The 17,928-nt window shown below is 41.6% G+C and overlaps 1 protein-coding gene across 2 annotated transcripts in view; it reads right to left on the bottom strand.

Annotated features, from left to right (window-relative positions):
- Positions 1-556: 556 nt before the first annotated feature.
- The window catches only part of LOC118099747 (centrosomal protein of 128 kDa), a 38,535-nt gene continuing 21,163 nt past the window's right edge, over positions 557-17,928 (bottom strand). For both annotated transcript variants that reach the window (XM_035144501.2, XM_035144504.2), the window contains exons 18-25: positions 14,918-14,977; positions 13,346-13,538; positions 8,215-8,264; positions 6,948-6,971; positions 4,614-4,691; positions 4,245-4,358; positions 2,082-2,190; positions 557-1,393 (exon numbers count right to left, since the gene is read on the bottom strand). In XM_035144501.2, coding sequence (XP_035000392.2) covers positions 1,320-1,393; positions 2,082-2,190; positions 4,245-4,358; positions 4,614-4,691; positions 6,948-6,971; positions 8,215-8,264; positions 13,346-13,538; positions 14,918-14,977 — 702 coding nt within the window. In that variant the 3' untranslated portion in view covers positions 557-1,319. The remainder of the gene's footprint in view (positions 1,394-2,081; positions 2,191-4,244; positions 4,359-4,613; positions 4,692-6,947; positions 6,972-8,214; positions 8,265-13,345; positions 13,539-14,917; positions 14,978-17,928) is intronic.

Below are 17,928 nucleotides of genomic sequence, written 5' to 3'. Positions count from 1 at the left end.
GCAGAGATGTTTATTAAAACTTTTTAATTAGACGTATATTTGTAAAAAGTCCCTGCTGTGCACATCTGGTCCATTCACTTTCTTCCACAGGAGATGGGTCACTTGCTTCTTGATCTTGGCTTCAAGTCAGCTACATCCTCATATCTGTCTAACTCCAGAAATCTCTGTCCGCCTGTGGCTCGCATATCTCATAAACATTCATCTCATCGCCTTTACACCTGGCATGTGTGTTCTCAAGGTCCAAAGGAAGGGCGGTGTCGAATTTGGTGCTATTCGGACACGGGATAGGTTCAATTCTCTTTGAACAAACAGACGACCAGCGCTCTGTAGCAGCTTCAGGTGGAACTGTGACAGCAAGACGTTCACGACAACCGATTATCCAGTTCAGGGTTCTGAGTCGAACTTCACTGAACTTTGAATAAAGAGGTGAACAGCTCTTTGTCCAGCAGCGGTGATTTCTGGGTTCTGTGGACTGAGTCCTGTAGTCGGGGCACAATGACTGCAGGTCACTTTAACAGTTCCAGAAAGAAAACCAGCATCACCACAGACCAAGCAAACAGCCCAATCTAAACAGGCAGGTTTAGAACAGCCACTCTACTACTCCTTTAAAAGACAAAAATAACTGTGAGCAGTGGCTCAGGTCAAATATATTAAATACATTTAATAGAGGAGGAAGTTGCTGTTCTTCTACTACTGCTTCAAAATATGACACGATCACCAAAATGCATTCTGATTGGTTAGATTTGTTAATAAGAAAAGCAAAACCTCGGAGAAATTTAAATGTGGAAACTTGCATCGAGTCTTCGAAGTTCGGGAAAAAGTACAAAAATATTAGTAATATGCAAATGCATCCTTAGAAAAATAGGCATTTTGTGTGCAAAGGCCTTAACTGTGTCCAAATCATTTGAGCATAAACACATAATAAGAGGAGTACAGTTTGGTTTACAAGATATAAAATAGCTGTTGAGTTAAAATGTTGTAAAAAATGGGGGGGGGGGAATGTAACAGTGAAATGATTTTGGTTGAAACCCATTAAATAACTTCACTTCAGGGTCTTATAAATAAAAACACTTGATAGTAGTTCCTCTTTTACAGTGTGCAAAAACATCTCCTCCTTCAAAGTGTGTGTGAAATCTCTCAGTCGCTCCTCTGCTCTCGAGCACCTTCAGTGTTCGCCTGCTTGAGGTAGTCGAGGAGGATTAGGCCCAGAGTCCAGTCGGGTCTGTTCTGGATGAGCACTGGGCAGGTACAGTCAGCTGTGCGCGACGCTGTGTGTCCACGTTCCAACAGATAGAGATAAAGGTTCACTTGAGGTTGAGCTAATCTGTGAGTGGTCTGGCCCCGTTGACTACAGAGCCGTCCAGGTCCGAACTGGTCAGGCGTTTTTGAGGAGCTGCGGCAGAGAGGGGACGGTGGAAGGAAGCCGAAAGAAAAGAGAGAAAGAAGATTACATCCCCCAGCGTGACAATCACCCAGTCTGAAACTCAACTGCAGAAGTAAAACAGTCCTTGCTATGAATCTTCTACCTCCATGTTTAGCACAACCTCTAACTGTTGCTGCTAAAGTCGTCATGAATAAGTATGATAACTGTATAGTCTGTTAACACTGGTGTCATACAGCCGTCAATATGTTGGGACACCGTCATTCTTAGAGGTCAAACAGACACAAAGGCACAGGAAGTACACTGTGCAAATATCTGTAAGCTGCTTAGTGAAGAAGAACTAAAAGTCTGAGGCAGTGACACACACACACGCACACGCACACACACACAGAATTAATGGAAGGTTTAATAAGTTGCGTTGTGTGTACCATGGTGAAATATATCTCGTATTATTATGTACAGAATTTCCCAACTTGAGCTTTGATGATATGATGTGATATGATGTGAGCTGCAGGAACATACGTACCCGACTAAAACTGCCGCTAAACTGTCGTCATTACCGTTTCCAGTACAAACCATTGGTTTGTACAATACATTTTCAACTTATCAAGCAATGCACAAAACCCTGACTGCCATCAAACCACCTGGTAGACGAGCTGTCAGAACACAGGTTTAGCAGCTTCAATACATAAGTACTCACACAGAGTGTCAGACCTCAGCGAGCTGCTGAGGAAGGTGCCAGGGCCTTTGATGCTGGAAGAAAGAGCAGCAAGTTTCAGGCTCCTGGTCGTGGCGTCCAGCTTCTCGTCCTGGAAGACAAGTGGACACAGTGACAAGACTAAACAACAACAACAGACGGCCGCACTATAGCAGAGCTGCGAGGCTGTGATGCACTTTACAAAAAAGCTGAATATGTAATGAAGTAGAGCAAACTTATCAAGGTGAATGGAGAAATGTCTCCTCAGCACTTTTATTGGAAGAGATGTGTGGGTAAATGTGTGTTGGATCCTTTTTTAGTTGAACTCTACTGACTGATCAGCTCCAAATGTTAATTATCTGGAAATGCTCTCTATAAACAACCCCTTGCTCACAGCTATACCAGTGCTTGTTAGTTTCAGATCTTTACCAGTGGTGGATCTGGCCTGAGGATGGTGCCAGCATACCTGCTGGCCGTTGCCATTTTGATTTGTTTGATTATTTTCACGTCATGTGAGGAAGAAAAAAATGTTTTTGTGGAAATCTATGAAGAGACAATTTAGATGAAACACAGTGAAAACATCACTAGGATTATTTTATATTCAATTTCTGTCAATAGATCCCTTTCACCTAAATCGTACACACTGAACCTTTAATTTTACAATGTCAAATATCCATAGTAAATGTGTCACTGGTGTTTATATGTGCGTTTCTCTATATTGAACGTTGTAGTTCTAATGGTGAGGATGGGGGCAACAATCTCTACTGGCTTCCACTGTTAGATATCCACAAGAAACAAAAACCATGAGCTCCTTTTGTGGCCTCAGGTTCAAAGACAGCTCCCTCCTGCATAACCAGATAAGGCTTTGACCCACGCTCGCACATAGCCCAGCTACGTTTACACACACCCACCCACACACACACACACACACACCCACACACACAGGTGGAGATGCATGTAAACTGAGATAAACAACCAATTTGGTGGAATTCAGTTACTGTTCCACACTATATCCCCAGGTGTGGACAGCTCTATGTGTATCAGAGATGTCTTTATGGTACTGCACTTCAAAGAGCACACACACTACACACATTCAATGTACTGTAAAATCTGAGTTGTGGGGCAAATCTTGTCATCCCCAAAAAGGGTGTTTGGACATCCAAAGTGTTCCACGGATTAATGTTCGGTTGAGGAGAGTGATTTGTGAAGTGGGTGCACCCGTGTATGATAAAAGCTTCTCGTACAAACATTTATTTGCTTGTAAACATGCAGGCTAAAGTGTCCCAGTCTGAGCAGATATCTCTAAAGATTTTGTGATTCTGTTGCAAGCCTTGCCAAGTCACTGCTGAAATTTTGACACATGTGACAGATTTTTTTATCTTGTGTATTTAGATCAGCAACATCACAGATGTCCTGGGATTTCCAGCAAAAGCATCAACCAAAAAAAAACACAAACCCCTGTTTGAATAGAGCTTTTGAAATTCAAACAGAGAACCACTATTGTAAGTGCTGGGCTGTTTGTTGTTGTTTGCATTGCTGAGTCTCATCAAGATGGAAGTCTCTTAAAGAGATTCCATCCATCGTTTTTCCTTAAACAAACCCCGGGTGGGCAACAGCTATTAAGCTAATGCAATCGTCACTTACCATTCGACGCGGGAGTCATTTGGCAAACGAAGAGGGTAATCTGGCAGATTAAAACCATTTAAAAAGTGAGTGTATGGCTGTTTTGGGGAGGCTGCATACTGCTAATGGCAGCTGTCAGCAATGATGCCTCGATGTCTCCCTTGACTGCTCTATAGCACAGAAGATGACTGCGGGGATTAAGAGTGACATTCATCTGTTGTTCGACTCTATGTTTGTGCCACTTCTCTGGCTTGTCTCACTCTGTCCATCCACGACCCCATTACCAGCGAGTGAAGTCAGTCATTTATTCATATAGTCGTATATTAGGTGCGGTACACACATTGGCACCAGTGTGGGCGAGCTAGGCTCACAAATGGCTCTCGACGCCAGGATGTCCTCGTCCAAACGGCTGCTGTTTGAACAAAGCTGTGCAATTAGGGACTGAAATGGAAAAAGGTGTAGGTTGTTGTTTGCGAGTACGAGCTCTTGTAAGGCATTATAAAGCTGGTTGTCTGCGTGGGTGTGTGTGTGTTTGTGTCATACTCTGTACTCTTGGATTTCGCGTTTGGACTCGTCCAGCTGCTGCTGCAGGTCCCAGACGATCTCTTTGTATTTGGTGTATCGCTGCTCGACCATCTCCCTCTGCCGCTGTGACTCCTGAAGGCACAAAATGGAGACCGTGTCATCATAACCGACCAGACGCAAAACCCAACAGACCAATACTCGGATTATAGGAAAATGTGTCAGGGTACGCATTCAAAGTCTGTTCCTCTGGTTTGCTTCATTATGTTGATTAGATCTCTTACTGATTTCATGATTTACTCTACCTGAGGTTGGTGATTTAAAGGAAAAGAAAATAGAGTTGATGTGAAAGCATATAAAATCAATAAGAAATGTTACCAGTGAACCCACCTCTAAATCTTTGAAATTGTCCATCAGACATTGTTTTTCAGGAATCGACTCCAGGTGATCGAGGGCTATTCTTGTGTTCTGGAAATGATACAGAAAAAATCTGTTATTTCACACAATATTAGGTGTTGATTTGTTTGATCTTGATATCTAGTCATTTGACTACAGTCATTTAAATGTGTAAAAAGAAATACAAACAAACAACAAAAATATTTAAAGCATAAGATTGTGGATCATAGGCCCTAGATACTGTTTTAATGCAATGTTTTTCAATATAAATGCCCTAAATTATCTTAAATAAAAGAAATAAATCATAATCATAAATTATTATGTAGGTGAGAAGCAGATGGCACCAGACACTAAAACAGTAAATGGAGGATGATACATGGATAAATACTGGAGCATCCTCTCAATTCCCTTAAACATCTCCCTGCTTCCCTTTTCTTTAACACCTCAAAGTTAATGGAGATAAAGATGCTACTCAGTGGTGTGCTGGAGGCATCTCAGTGACAGACATGATGTCATGGTGCCTCGTTAATTCTGTTAAAACGCAATCAGCACGCTGTTGGATGAACAAATGACTCAATTCTATTCATCTCTCCACTGTAGGTTTCAATAGGCTTCACATTCCCATTCACGTAGAGCATTTAAGCATCAAAGAACGTAGTTGTTAGGAGGCGTTATGCTGATTGCTGCACTGAATGGCACACATACATACAGTACATACTGGAGGATGCCCAGCTCTCACCCTGAGAGGAGGGTGGGTCGATGCGTCCTGTCGCTTTGCAGTTGTGGTAAGCAGAAATGATTTGACTTGATGGCGGTCTGAGCTATTTCCTCCTCTTTCTCACAATGGCTAATTAAGGATTGAAGTGGTCAAGCGCAACGTATAATTGTGATTGATAGACAGCATGCGTTAGACAGCTTCATTTATTTATTTATTTTCAAGGGAATAAAAAGCGCCTGGATCAATATAACCTTTCAGTTGTGCTGAGTAATTTGGGGCTGACATGTAATAGCTGATTAAGGATGTTAGTGGTGGACATTAACCGTTTGGGCGGTGTGGTCAATACTGTATTATCAGTACAGCTCCTTTCTTAACTCTGTCAGTAAGAGTTATGATGATTAACAGAGGTCTAAGTCTTGACTAAAGCAATCATTTCCAAGCCTGTGCTGTGCATCGTCCTGTGTTTGCTGCTTAACAAACAGCTTTAGGTCAACCTGCTGACATAGCTTCATTAAATCAGACTGAAAGCCAACATGACTTAGAGTATCAAGTCCTGCTCTAGTAGTTTAGGACACTCCCTAAAATTCCTTGCTCCTAAAAATTACACAGTATTTCCAATTGATTATCGAGACTGTGGCAGCCCGCCCCACTTCATTGTGAACTCTTACACTTCTCATAATAACATAAGAGATCTTTAACTCGGTGTGTGCTTGCGCTATGGTTCATAAAGTTTTTACCGTCCACACAGATGGTCAAACATCATAGATCTTTCACTCTTTACTCTGTGTACCTGTCACTCTGAATCTGATGATTCACAAAACAACAACTATTATTATTTTGATATGAATATTTGCTGCTATCATTAATAACATCTTTACATCCATAATTAACACTCTTATTGTTTTCATTATAACAGACAAGTGTTCCTGGTCTCTCTCTCCTCTTCCCCCTATCTCTCTCCTCTCTTCCCCATTTTTCTCTGCTCACCCCAACCGGTCGAGGCAGATGGTCGCCCACACTGAGTCTGGTTCTGCCAGAGGATTCTTCCAGTTAATGAGGGAGTTTTTTAAAGTGCATTGTGGGAGCTGTTGGGTTTCTCTATAATATTTAAGGTCTTGACCTTCTATGTAAAGTGCCTTGAGAGAATGTAAATTATGATTTGGCACTATACAAATAAAATTGAATTGATGAAACACCTGTTACCTCCATAGATTGAATTAATGCTGTCGGAAATGCTGATTACAAGTTCAAAAAAATTCAAAAAATTGCCCAAATGGGCTTAAAATGGCTTAAATGTAACTCTACACTTTCCTTACTCATTTCATGACTGGGATCTATGAATATGCTCATGTGGCCCCACCCTCACAGCTCACCTGCAGCCGAGGAGCCTTTTCCTGCTACTGAGCTCCACCCACAAGTTGACAGGATTGGTTCATTAAGTTTAAGGGGGAAATACTCTGCCATGGCGCTAACTGATTATTTCCCTCAAATTATGTCTTTTATCATAAAAAAAAGGCACAAAGGGAGACATTTCTAAACATTTCAGGTCACCGCATAACTCTAAATTAACTGAAATAACTTGTTTTTCTTTCCAAACAATGAAATCTTACCATCTCTACATCCAAAATACGGTCCTGTAAAAAGACACAAACACATGGATATCACTTTGTATGCAAATACAAACAAAGAAAGACCAGATGCTAACAAAATGAGCTCGTAGTTGTTGCAAGACAGGGAGTCCAGGTAACTGCTCAAAATGGTGGATTAGCAGAGAGAAACCCAGCCTAGTGTGTGTGGGAGAAAAGTGACAGCCGAGAGGAATAGTGTTCCAACAAATGGGTAACAAGGGAGAGAAATGCACGGGCTAGTGAGAGTCTGGAGCACACAACAGGCTTCTTAACACAATCACTGACACACGCACACACAAAGACAAACTGCTCTCGCCGCTCATCCAGCTCCTGACTGATGTTCCCTCTCTAACGATACATAAGTGATGCTATGCCTCTTATCTGCCACTCAAACGCACACCTGCACTCCCTCCCCCAACCGGTTGCCTCAACCTCTTCTGCCTGTAATGTGTTGATGGTTTGTAACAAGGGTACTTTCTTTTCCTCTGCCCGCCCCCCACAACTGTTATTTTTTTTCAAACTCGTCTGCATCCCTCACTATCTGTCTTCCCTCGCTACATCTCTCTCTCCTCATCCTTCATAATTAAAAGCTCGGCTTGGTCTAAGAGGGCTGATTAATTACACACAAGCTCTGGCAGGTGCCATTGTGCAGCCACAGATGGGACCCTGCGAACCAATCCACACAAATATGTGCACGCTCAAGCAGGCAGAGAAGCCCGATTGGAAACTCCGATTGCTTAGCAGACATTTCAGTGTGTGTGTGTCTGTGTGCGTGCGTGCGTGCGTGCTTGTGTTTTGCTGTTTAATGTCGAGTAAAGGGCCACTGAGACGCTGGGGGCCAGTCCGCTGCAGACTAGGTGAATTGGTGGCCGGCCAAGTGTAGATGCTGCAGTTCTGAAAGACAGAGACGAGGCCTCTGGTGGCTTTTAAACTCCAAGGCCTCGTGTCTGCAGTAATTAGCTACTTGTTCAAGCAAGGCTGCAGGGAGTCTGTCAGGCCCACGGCTGTGTGCTGCTGTTTGTAGCAGCGTATCACAGAAATCAGACGACCGAAGGCCAGCAGTTACTCAAAAACAACCAAATGGATATGCAAAGAAGAAAAAGAATTTGGAGCCAAAATGGTGTATAAACAAAAACAGAACCAGCTGTCGTGCCATTGAAATTAGGCCACATAATAAAAAAAATCTGCGACCTAAATTGCAGGTTAACAAATGCAGACAAATGGATTAGTTAAGACAAACGAGTCTGACCTGTAGGCTCCTCATTTCTTCCTCCTTCCTGCGACTCCTCTCCAACAGCTCTGAAATGAGAGAAATGTGTAAGAAAAGAGGTTGCCGACGATGAAGTAATTTGGGAAAGAGAATTCCGAGTCCAATTAAAAAGTAGGGTTAGTGATATGTTAATAAAACAATGCATATGTTAAATGATCGGAATGCATTGCTGGCTATATTTAACCTTTTGAAAATGTGTTCCATCTATGGCAGGTGTCATGTATACTTTTAATACACAATTATTCAACCAGTCAGTCCCTCATTCAACACCTTACAGACGTTACAGATTTTCCAATGTGAGATCTTGCTGCTCTTCTTTGACCTGAGTGACAGTGGTGGAGATAGTAAAGTGATAGTGTGGGGTTTTCAAGTGTTCTTTTAACGGTCATTTCACCTCATCAACCTCATCTTGGGCTTTAGGGAACAGTGATTTGATCACTAATGGGCAGACTGTGGTTCAGATCCAGACAAAGACTCTGTCCTATCTGGACCTATAAACTATAAATAATCAAGAATTGTCCAATTTTGACAGATCTGGTCAGTCTTGTTTTACAGCAGTGGTTTAGCGGCCCCTGAAACGCATAGACCAATTGCATGCACTGTGAATCATCTCACATGATGCCTCTCAGCCAATCAAATCAGTGAACTCTGACAAGCAATGCGATCAGAGTTCAGTTCAATAACAGTATGAGGTTTTTTTATGATGGCTCAGGAGGTAGGGAGGGTCATCCACTAAACCAGAAGGTGGTTTGATCAAAGGCTGCATTCCAAGCAACACACTGAACTGTAAATTTCCCCTGACGGCTCTGCTGGCAGTGTGTGAATGGTATGTGATAGAAAAACGTGATCTGTATTGAACCACTGTATGAATGTGTGCGTGAATTGACGACTATGACTTGTACTGTAAAGTCCTTTGAGTCGTCGACAAGACCAGAGAAGCTTTATCTAGCTACAGTCCATTTATGTCTCATTTGTGAGATGCCGTATGTGATTGTTAAAAGCAGCAATTTTATACAACGCTACACCATTCCAGTGAGAATTCTTGACAAGACAACCTAGAGCTAGCTGAACAAGAGCAGTGGGGGTGGGGTATAAGAGGAAGTGAAAAGCACGTGATAAAGCTGTTCAACTCTTAAAATGAGCTTAAATTGTTATAAAATTTCTTGGGACTGTGAGGGGAAAATTAAAAACAACAAACAAAAAGAACGAAAAGTTTATTCAATTATTTTCTTAAATGTGAAATTAAATTTGTTTTTATTTTTACTAGATGTGAAAAGAGATTTATTTTTTTTATCAAATTTGTAACCTAAGGTCAATGTGAAAACTGACAATCCAAATTGTTAAAATATTGTTGCATTGTACTCTCTTCGATTTCTCAGTTAGTTGTTGACACATCTAATACTTCAATATATATTGCACTGAATCATAATGCTAGTTAGACATTATGATGCTCCGGACCTTTGGTTGAGGAATTTCTTTTTCAACTGGACCCTTTCTGAATTTTAATTGAATACCCCGGTGCTAGTGGATGATTTTTATTTATTGCGGGCAACAAAATGTTTTATTCACAATTACTGGTTTGCGAATTCTATTCATGAAGTCGAGTAACCAATATCTACTGTAAATAATTGTGCCAACTGCAACAAACATTTATAACGATTACAAACACTTCTCAGCCAGTGAGAACTGAACATCAAACGTATCTCTATCATAATGTAAGAAGCTCTCCACTGACACATACCTGTACACAGTAATACAATCATCTCATTTGAAAGCATTAAGGCCTAACGGTCTATAAACCTCCTCCAAAGGTATTGCTAAAATTGCACTTCTGACTGCCTCGCCCGATGTCTGGTAATGAATTCTCTAGTTCAATATCCAATTACCTGGGGACGACTGAATCTCCTCCTCATCAAGCATGTGTGCATGTAAACACATATACATCTCACTACACTGGCAAACCTACTTGATAGAAACACTTGAAAAAACCTCCGGTGTCTCAAGCCGTTGCTTCTAGCCTGTGAAAACACACCTTGAAGTCAGGAGAAGAGAGGTGATGTGGTGGTGGTCTGCTGCTGCTGCCAAAGTGCAAATCTCAGACTTAAACCACAGTCACATCTAGCCAACTGAAAAACCTATGGTTGGTCCTATGATGCTAGAGGGAAGACACTACACATCCCAATGATGAATGATCATACCACGATTCTGCTTGATGTTAAAAGAGTTTGGCAATACATATTAGTCTGTATCTTGTATGTATGAATAGCTTTTCATCTTAAGAGTAATTTGGTGTAGTAACGTTCAACAATTCTATTGAAGCCGAACATGATTTCCGCTGTTGTGGTAAACATTGCTTTTTTTTTTTTAAATCAAGACATCGTTGGTTTCATTCAGACTGGTGGCTTCTACATACAGCATACAACAATTGCATAGCTTGTGGTAAGTATACCTTGGATTGTTACAATATTATGGCTGATAATCAAATTCTCTATTCATTAAATGAATGGTATTTGTATTGCTATACATTTTATAAGGAAACACAAATAGTATTAAAAAAATGGTAGAACTGAGAACAAAACAATCCGTTGTGATGGGTAAATTTGCCACACTGCGTAGTTGTAAATGCGTAGTGTCATTACTGCTCCTCATACTGCGACTATTCACGCACGGCAGGGATTGGGAAGTCGTGTGTTGTTCTGCAGTAATACAACCAGTGAATCAGTGAGCAGCAACACTGCGGGGAAGCCATATTAAAAAACGGCGATAAAATCTTAATTCCCACGCCTTTAATTCAGATAACCAGATCTCGCAGCTGCTGTGACACACAGATTACTCATAGGTCTAATTACTGAGAGAGCCATATCAGTGCTTCCGCCTGCACAGAAGACAGACAAGGAAACTTCTGTCAAATGGTAAACTGGCTCAACTGCTGTATCCAGAAAGGGTCTGGAGATGAGGCTGTATACTTAGATTGCTTACAGTGCAATGTCTCACCACTGTAGTCAAAGACATACAGTGAAATAATGAGCAGCTGACTGTTTTTCGCTGCAGAGGTCTTCCTTCTCTCGTCTCCCCTCCAACTATGACTCCCTCTATTGTCTTTGTGTTACTTTTAACTTTCTTTCTCTCTGTCAATGCAGCGAAAATTAGGCCCATTTCCATGAGTTGTTCAGAGGACGTGCTAAAAACAGCTTCCAGCCCTTGAGAAGAGATTCAGTCAGAAATTGGACAGGAAAAACAAGCCCATTTCCCAAAGACGTTTCAAATTTCATGCACATTAAGATGCTTTCTCAAACATTTGTAATCGTAAACAGACGATGCAGAGGCACAGACAGCCATTTCCACATGTGTCCGTTACAACACAGCACACAGGCACTACAAGGTAACAAAACCCTTCAGTGATATGAAGGTACGCAATTAGTTGCTGCTCTTGATGAAATAGTTTAGGAAATAGAAGGGCTGTAACGATTCTCGAACCTAAACCGAAACCGTAGTCCAGACGTCCACGGTTACGGTTCGTGATACGGGAAGACAGAACTGCGACACGTCTCCCTGCCCAACCCCACACGCTGCCACAGCAGCCGGTGCAGCCTGTTGTGTGTGTGTGCATATGTGTCCAATCACAATCCAATCAAAACCCATCCTAATCTGAACCAACACAGAAGTGACTGGTAGCTTCAGAGTAATGGGTGTGGATGTCGGAGAGGATCATCTGTTATACCTTTACAAAACTGCATTGTAAAGTCTGCGTGTTGAATAACAGTCGGTGTCAGAAGGAAATCATCTGGTGGATCGGTTATTCCCTGCCGGTCGGCATTTGCCTGACTTACTGACCGACTTGACCATAGACGGTACCATGGGTGCTCTGTACATATTGTATATATGAACGCTGTTGTTGTAGCAACAAGGACGCATCTCTTTCTGTTTACTGAGATTTACTGAGTTGTTGGTTTATGAAGATCTGCAGTAAAACTCGGAAAAGATTATGTTTTTTGTTGTTTGAACTGGATTGAACTGACTCAACTTTGGACGTTAAGACTGTGGGAGACGGACACACCCCCTCACTGAAAAACCGAGGTCCGAACCTAACCGTGAACTCGGCGTGTCGTTATAGCCCAAGGAGATAGTGAGGAAACATTAGGAGCTTGCTATGGAAAATATTCAGACCATTTAACAATCATAAATTCAACAGACAGTGAAGCCAAAGGATTTCTTATCCAAAGTTGTTTTTGGTCAGGTATTAGCTGCCTATTTAAGACTAGAGCCTGCTTAGTCTCATCTGATGCTGCTGTGTGACAGATTGTAAAGAGCGTGGGTATGTGACTCACTGACATGCTCTGATGACGTCAGTAGCACGAAAAAAAAAAACACCTGGCACATACACAGACCCAAATCATACCCAGTGTTCTCACTTGCTTCCTATGACCCAGTTCAGAGTCAGACCAGGTATTACCATCCGTCCTGAGTGATCCGAACACAACTGGTCAGGGCTAAGTACATTTGTGAATGCACCCAAATGCGTCACTGAATGTGTCCTGAGATCCGATTACTGGGACGCATTTGGGCACATTCTTTTTCGACGTATGATCGCATAAAGGGCCCTGGGCGACATATAAAAGTACTCAGCTGACATTTACAATCTGCTACTGTTTAACCATACACTTCTCAGTGTCCATATGTGGATTTGTTTGTAGCCACAATATCAACACTTGATACTTTTCTCAAATTGGCTAAATTTGTCTTCATAGCTTCACACATTCATTCGTTCAGCACCTCCTCACTCTGCTGCCTCGCTTTCTCTCTGCCATCAACACTGTCAACACGGTGACAAAACTCACACTGGATGAAAACCGCATTGTATTATCTACACAAACACAACTGACGTACGGGTTTATTTGAATATACAGAGGGGAAGTGAGATCCAATAACAAGAGGTCACAGGAGACACATTCAGGATGCATTTTAATAACAGGTGTGAACAGATGAATTCAGCGCTGTCCACTTGGGATCGGATCTCTCAGGATTGAAGATATTACCAGGTCTTAACAGGGCCTATGAGCGCATGAAATCAGTGTAATGGTATTTTTCTAATTAAATACTATTTGTGTACCTTTCTTTTCAGTGCTCAGGGAGTGAAGCAGCTTCTCTTGTTGGTCCAGTCGCTGCAAGAGAGCATCATGTTCTGAGTCCCGGCTCTGCGTGAGGGCCTTCAACTGATCCCGGGTCTGCTGATGCTGCTTCCTCAGGCGCTGTTCTCTTCCGACACGTTCCCGCACCTCTTCACACAGCCAGCGAAGCTTTGTCTGGTTGGATAAAGTAAATACACGGTCAGCAAAGATTGTATTTGAGTTTGGATGGGTTGTTACATTCACTGGGAAGGAGAAGTCTCTGATTTAAGTATTTAAGTTCACAGGTTCCACCTTGAGAGTCTGCATTTCAGGCCCATCTGATAATAAAAATGATTGTCTTTATATATATATAGAGCTCCCATTAATTTTCTCAGGTTGAAGTCTGCATGCTAATCAATGCAAAAGACCTCACATAGGAACTTAATTAAGCCCCCAAAACTGTCAGATAGAAAGAAATTCACGAGGGAATTCTGTTTTCCCTTTAAAGTTAAACTGCTTCATAAAAAAAAGAATCACATTTTAATTCCCTTTCTATTTAAGAACAGAAACACACACACACAGTCATATAGGTCCATTTAAGGGACATTCCATAGATTACATAAACCGGCATTCATGTCCTGTAGACTTAATAACTCACTCTGACCTTAACTACTGACCCATAAATGAGCTTTTCCCCCCAATGATAAACACAGCTTTCAGCCATCTGTTTTAATGCTGTGCCAATATTTCATTCAACAAGTTGTTACAGCCGAGAAAAATAGGGGTTTAAATGTGTATTCTAACTGTGCTCTGTAAGCCTGTAAATCATGCCTAGATTTTACCAACATAAAAACTCTTAACCCAGGGAGCTAATTATCTCTCATGTTCTCTGCTGTTTTAGTTTTGTAAATGTGCAGTCTTATGAAAGCACGTCTGACAGGAGATATACATTATGGTGATAAACACGGTGAATTGTGCAAACACATTTTAACACAGCATCGTGCATCACAGCCACAGCTGTAATTACATGTTTCTTTTGTACACAGCACTTTTGCAACACCAACAGGGGGCCAGATTTCTGCTGGAAAGAGGCCAGGTAGCAATTATTATTGCAAAAGAGAGAAAGACAGTGACAGGAAGGCATTGAATTAAAACTGCATGTCATAATTTCATCAATTCAAAAGAACTAGGATGCTGGCTGAGAGGGAAACTGCTCAAACACCGTGCGACTGAACCTCAGGTGAAAATTACAGTCGTCCTAACTCTTGCAACCCTGGACACCAGAGTTTCATTGTAATCAGCTAGTGAAAGTGGTCACCTCAACAATCAATCATCTTTTTCTGAGAGAATATACTACAGTGTTGATTTTAAACAGCAAAAATCTAATAATATGTACTTTCAAGTTTGCAAAGACCAAAACATTGATTGAATCCATTTCATGCTTTTGTTTTTCATTTATATTCTATACGGTGTCCATGATAGTAGTGTAACTAATTATTCTCTCCATTATACCATTCATAATTAACAGAAATCCCGTGTAAAGAATTCGGCAGTGCTGCATGTCATGATCATACCTTTGACTCGGCAAGCCAGTGATGGGGGTCTTTTACTAATCCAGGTTTCTGTGAGATTGCCTGTTAAAACAGGAAAGAGATATCAATGCAAATGTGAGCTCATCTGCCTTTGTTAGTAAGCTACACAAAATCCTGTTCAAAAAATGTCTACAAGGCAACAGAATGCAAATCTAAGAGAATTTTAAGTCTGGATTTTATGGAAGTAGGAAAAACAAATGGAAAGAACAGATGGACAAACAACAAGATAACAATCAGAAATACAGCCTCCTGTCAAACCCCGAACGTTTGTAAAGAACGATTTCTGCCAATTTAAATTGGTGTGTGTGTGTGTGTGTGTGTTAAACACCCTATGACACTAAGCACTGGAGCTTGCGTGTGTGTGTGCGTGTATGTATGTCATAAAAATGAGCTTGGGGAGTAGGTTCCATCCCTCCCAATCAAGCTTGTCAGTATCAGCAAGAGAAGCTGACTCCTAATGACTGCTGACACTCACACACACCCACACACATAAAAAAAAAAACACACTCTTCAGACAAAAAGACAGATACACAGATAAACAGTTGGGAGCACATCTCTGCCAAAGATGAAAATGTTAAGATGTGCCAACTACAAACATGATTTATTTTTAACCTAAGGTTAATAATCTCTTCCAGAGATAAATAAGGAGCGTCGTCTTTCAGCTCGAGAGCAGGACTTGGCACTCAAATAGCCCCTGCTTGTGCTTGGATTTGCTCTGCTTTTGCTCAAAATGTGCACTTGCACTCAGATATTTTGTTGCTCGGACAGATTTTCTGTCAGCTCTTCTCCTGAAGCTCACTGCTTCCGTGCGAAATGTCTGCGGTTGGATTGTTTGTTGTTGAACAACTCGTGGAGCAGGAGTCTAGCAGATCCAGGGCTGGACAATTGTATTCGTCAACACTACAGCTGTCTTTCTATTGGTTGGGGCTATTTGGACTGAAAATAAATCCAAGAGCAAAGGAGAAATCAGAGAGCAGACGTTTCACAGAGGCAGCGTGAGTGCAAGGAGAAGCAAAAAGTCCAAGCAACAAAATATCTGAGTACACACACACACAGTTTGAGCACAGTTTCGAGTAGAATTTGAATGTGGGGCTTACGGACACTTAGATGACACAACACGAACAGTATGGAGGCATGTTATGTTATTTTTCTGTTTTGGTTTTTTTTATGTTTGAAGAATCTGTCATTTACTTCAATTGTATTGGAGTTGGCTGCAACACTGTTTACTCCTGAAACTCAAAAAGTGTTTTGTGGAATCAAACACTTCACCCGGCACAACATCGGCATAGTGGTGAGTGGATAATGAGTGAATTAAAATTTTTCTGCAGGGAAATATCCCTTTAAGCCCAGTCCGCTGTGATTGGCCAGCTGGCACGTCAGACCAGCCGCTAGGTGTGCTTTATGCATATATGGATGATGTCACATGGCATGTGACAGACAAACAGCAATGAAAACATAATCTCTGTGGTGGCGGTAATAATCTATACAACACACACACACACACACACACACACACACACACACACACACACACACACACACACACACACACACACACACACACACACACACACACACACACACACACACACACACACACACACACAAGCGTAATATATATCATTTAGGGCACAGTGTCAAAGCACAAAGATAATGTTAACATACTGAAGATAAGCAGATGTAAAGTTTACCATGTTTGTTTTAGTTTAACCTACTATCATAAAACTTGCTAATTAGCACTTGTTAAAATTAACAGGCGAAGTATTGGGAAAAATGTAAAATGTACAATTACAATAATTAATCCTGAATTGTAATAATTGGTTATAACATAATTGTTATAAAAATCCAATCCTTCAAGACATTTCAGTCAAAACTACAAATGTGAGCCTCATACCAGCACGGGAGGAAAAGTTAGGGGATCACCAGAACTATTTACGATTCATCATCTGGAAATGTCTGAAAAAATGTTGTACCAATCCATCTCGTAGATGTTGAGGTACTTCACAGACTAAGTGATAATTCTGCCTTGCAGGTGGCACCACAGGAAAAGTCAGGGGACCATCAGACACGCACACAGTACACGTGCACAAACTCGCACACAGCCATGTACAAAGTTTACAAAAAAGTACAACTGTTTTTCAAGTACACCTTTGTGTCAAGGTGTTTACGCATGATCAGCCGACACTGAAAGCAGACAGCAGGATTTCCCCCCCCCCCTCGACCCTTTCTGTCCTATGCCATGGTAAACACATCATCGCTGCTCTGGTGTCAGGCAAAATTTTAAACCCGTCACTCAAATCCAGATCCAAGCAAAAACAAATTTCCCAAGATGTTGCAGAGGCAGCTCAAAGTACAGCAGCAATGGAGTGCTGCTGTGCCGAAGTTCCCGTCTCTGGGAGAGTACAACCACATGGCAGAGTGTGCAGCGGTGTGGGAGGATAAAACATGCCTCTATGCCTCTCGCTCACACTCCCTTTATTCTTTCCCCGAGCCTTCAAAAGTTGGCTCGGTGCCGTGGCAGACAAAAAGGAGGTGAAACTGCAGAAAAACCGAGCAAGTAGGCTGCGAGTTAAAAGTGTTGTCTGTGAGGTTGAAGTGAAAGAAATGCCACTATTTCTTCAGCAGCACTGCCGGGGAAATCCGAGTTTCTGCCACTGCTAATTTAAACGTGTGCTTGCATGGTTCATGTGTCTCTTTCCGAATGAGAGTAAATCTGTGACTGGGTGTCTTTGGTTACAGTTTGTTTGCTTCACCTCACGCTGTGAAAAAGGTAAAGATAGCAGAGTTTAGAGAGAAGCAAAAAGCAGAGATGTTACAACTAACTGCAGGTGGAGAGGACACAGGAGACAGATACTGTATTCTCACTGAGGCATTTCACTTCATCAAACAGCTTAAAGAGAACGGAGACAGGAAGATCTAAAGAGAAACAATATAAAATGACAAATGTCCCAGGCTGGATTTAAAGACACAACTCTGCCATTACATTGTGTGCA

This window comes from Hippoglossus stenolepis, chromosome 20 (assembly GCF_022539355.2).
Source record: "Hippoglossus stenolepis isolate QCI-W04-F060 chromosome 20, HSTE1.2, whole genome shotgun sequence".
In the NCBI taxonomy this organism is placed as follows: domain Eukaryota; kingdom Metazoa; phylum Chordata; class Actinopteri; order Pleuronectiformes; family Pleuronectidae; genus Hippoglossus; species Hippoglossus stenolepis.
This window is presented reverse-complemented; position numbering and strand designations above follow the sequence as displayed.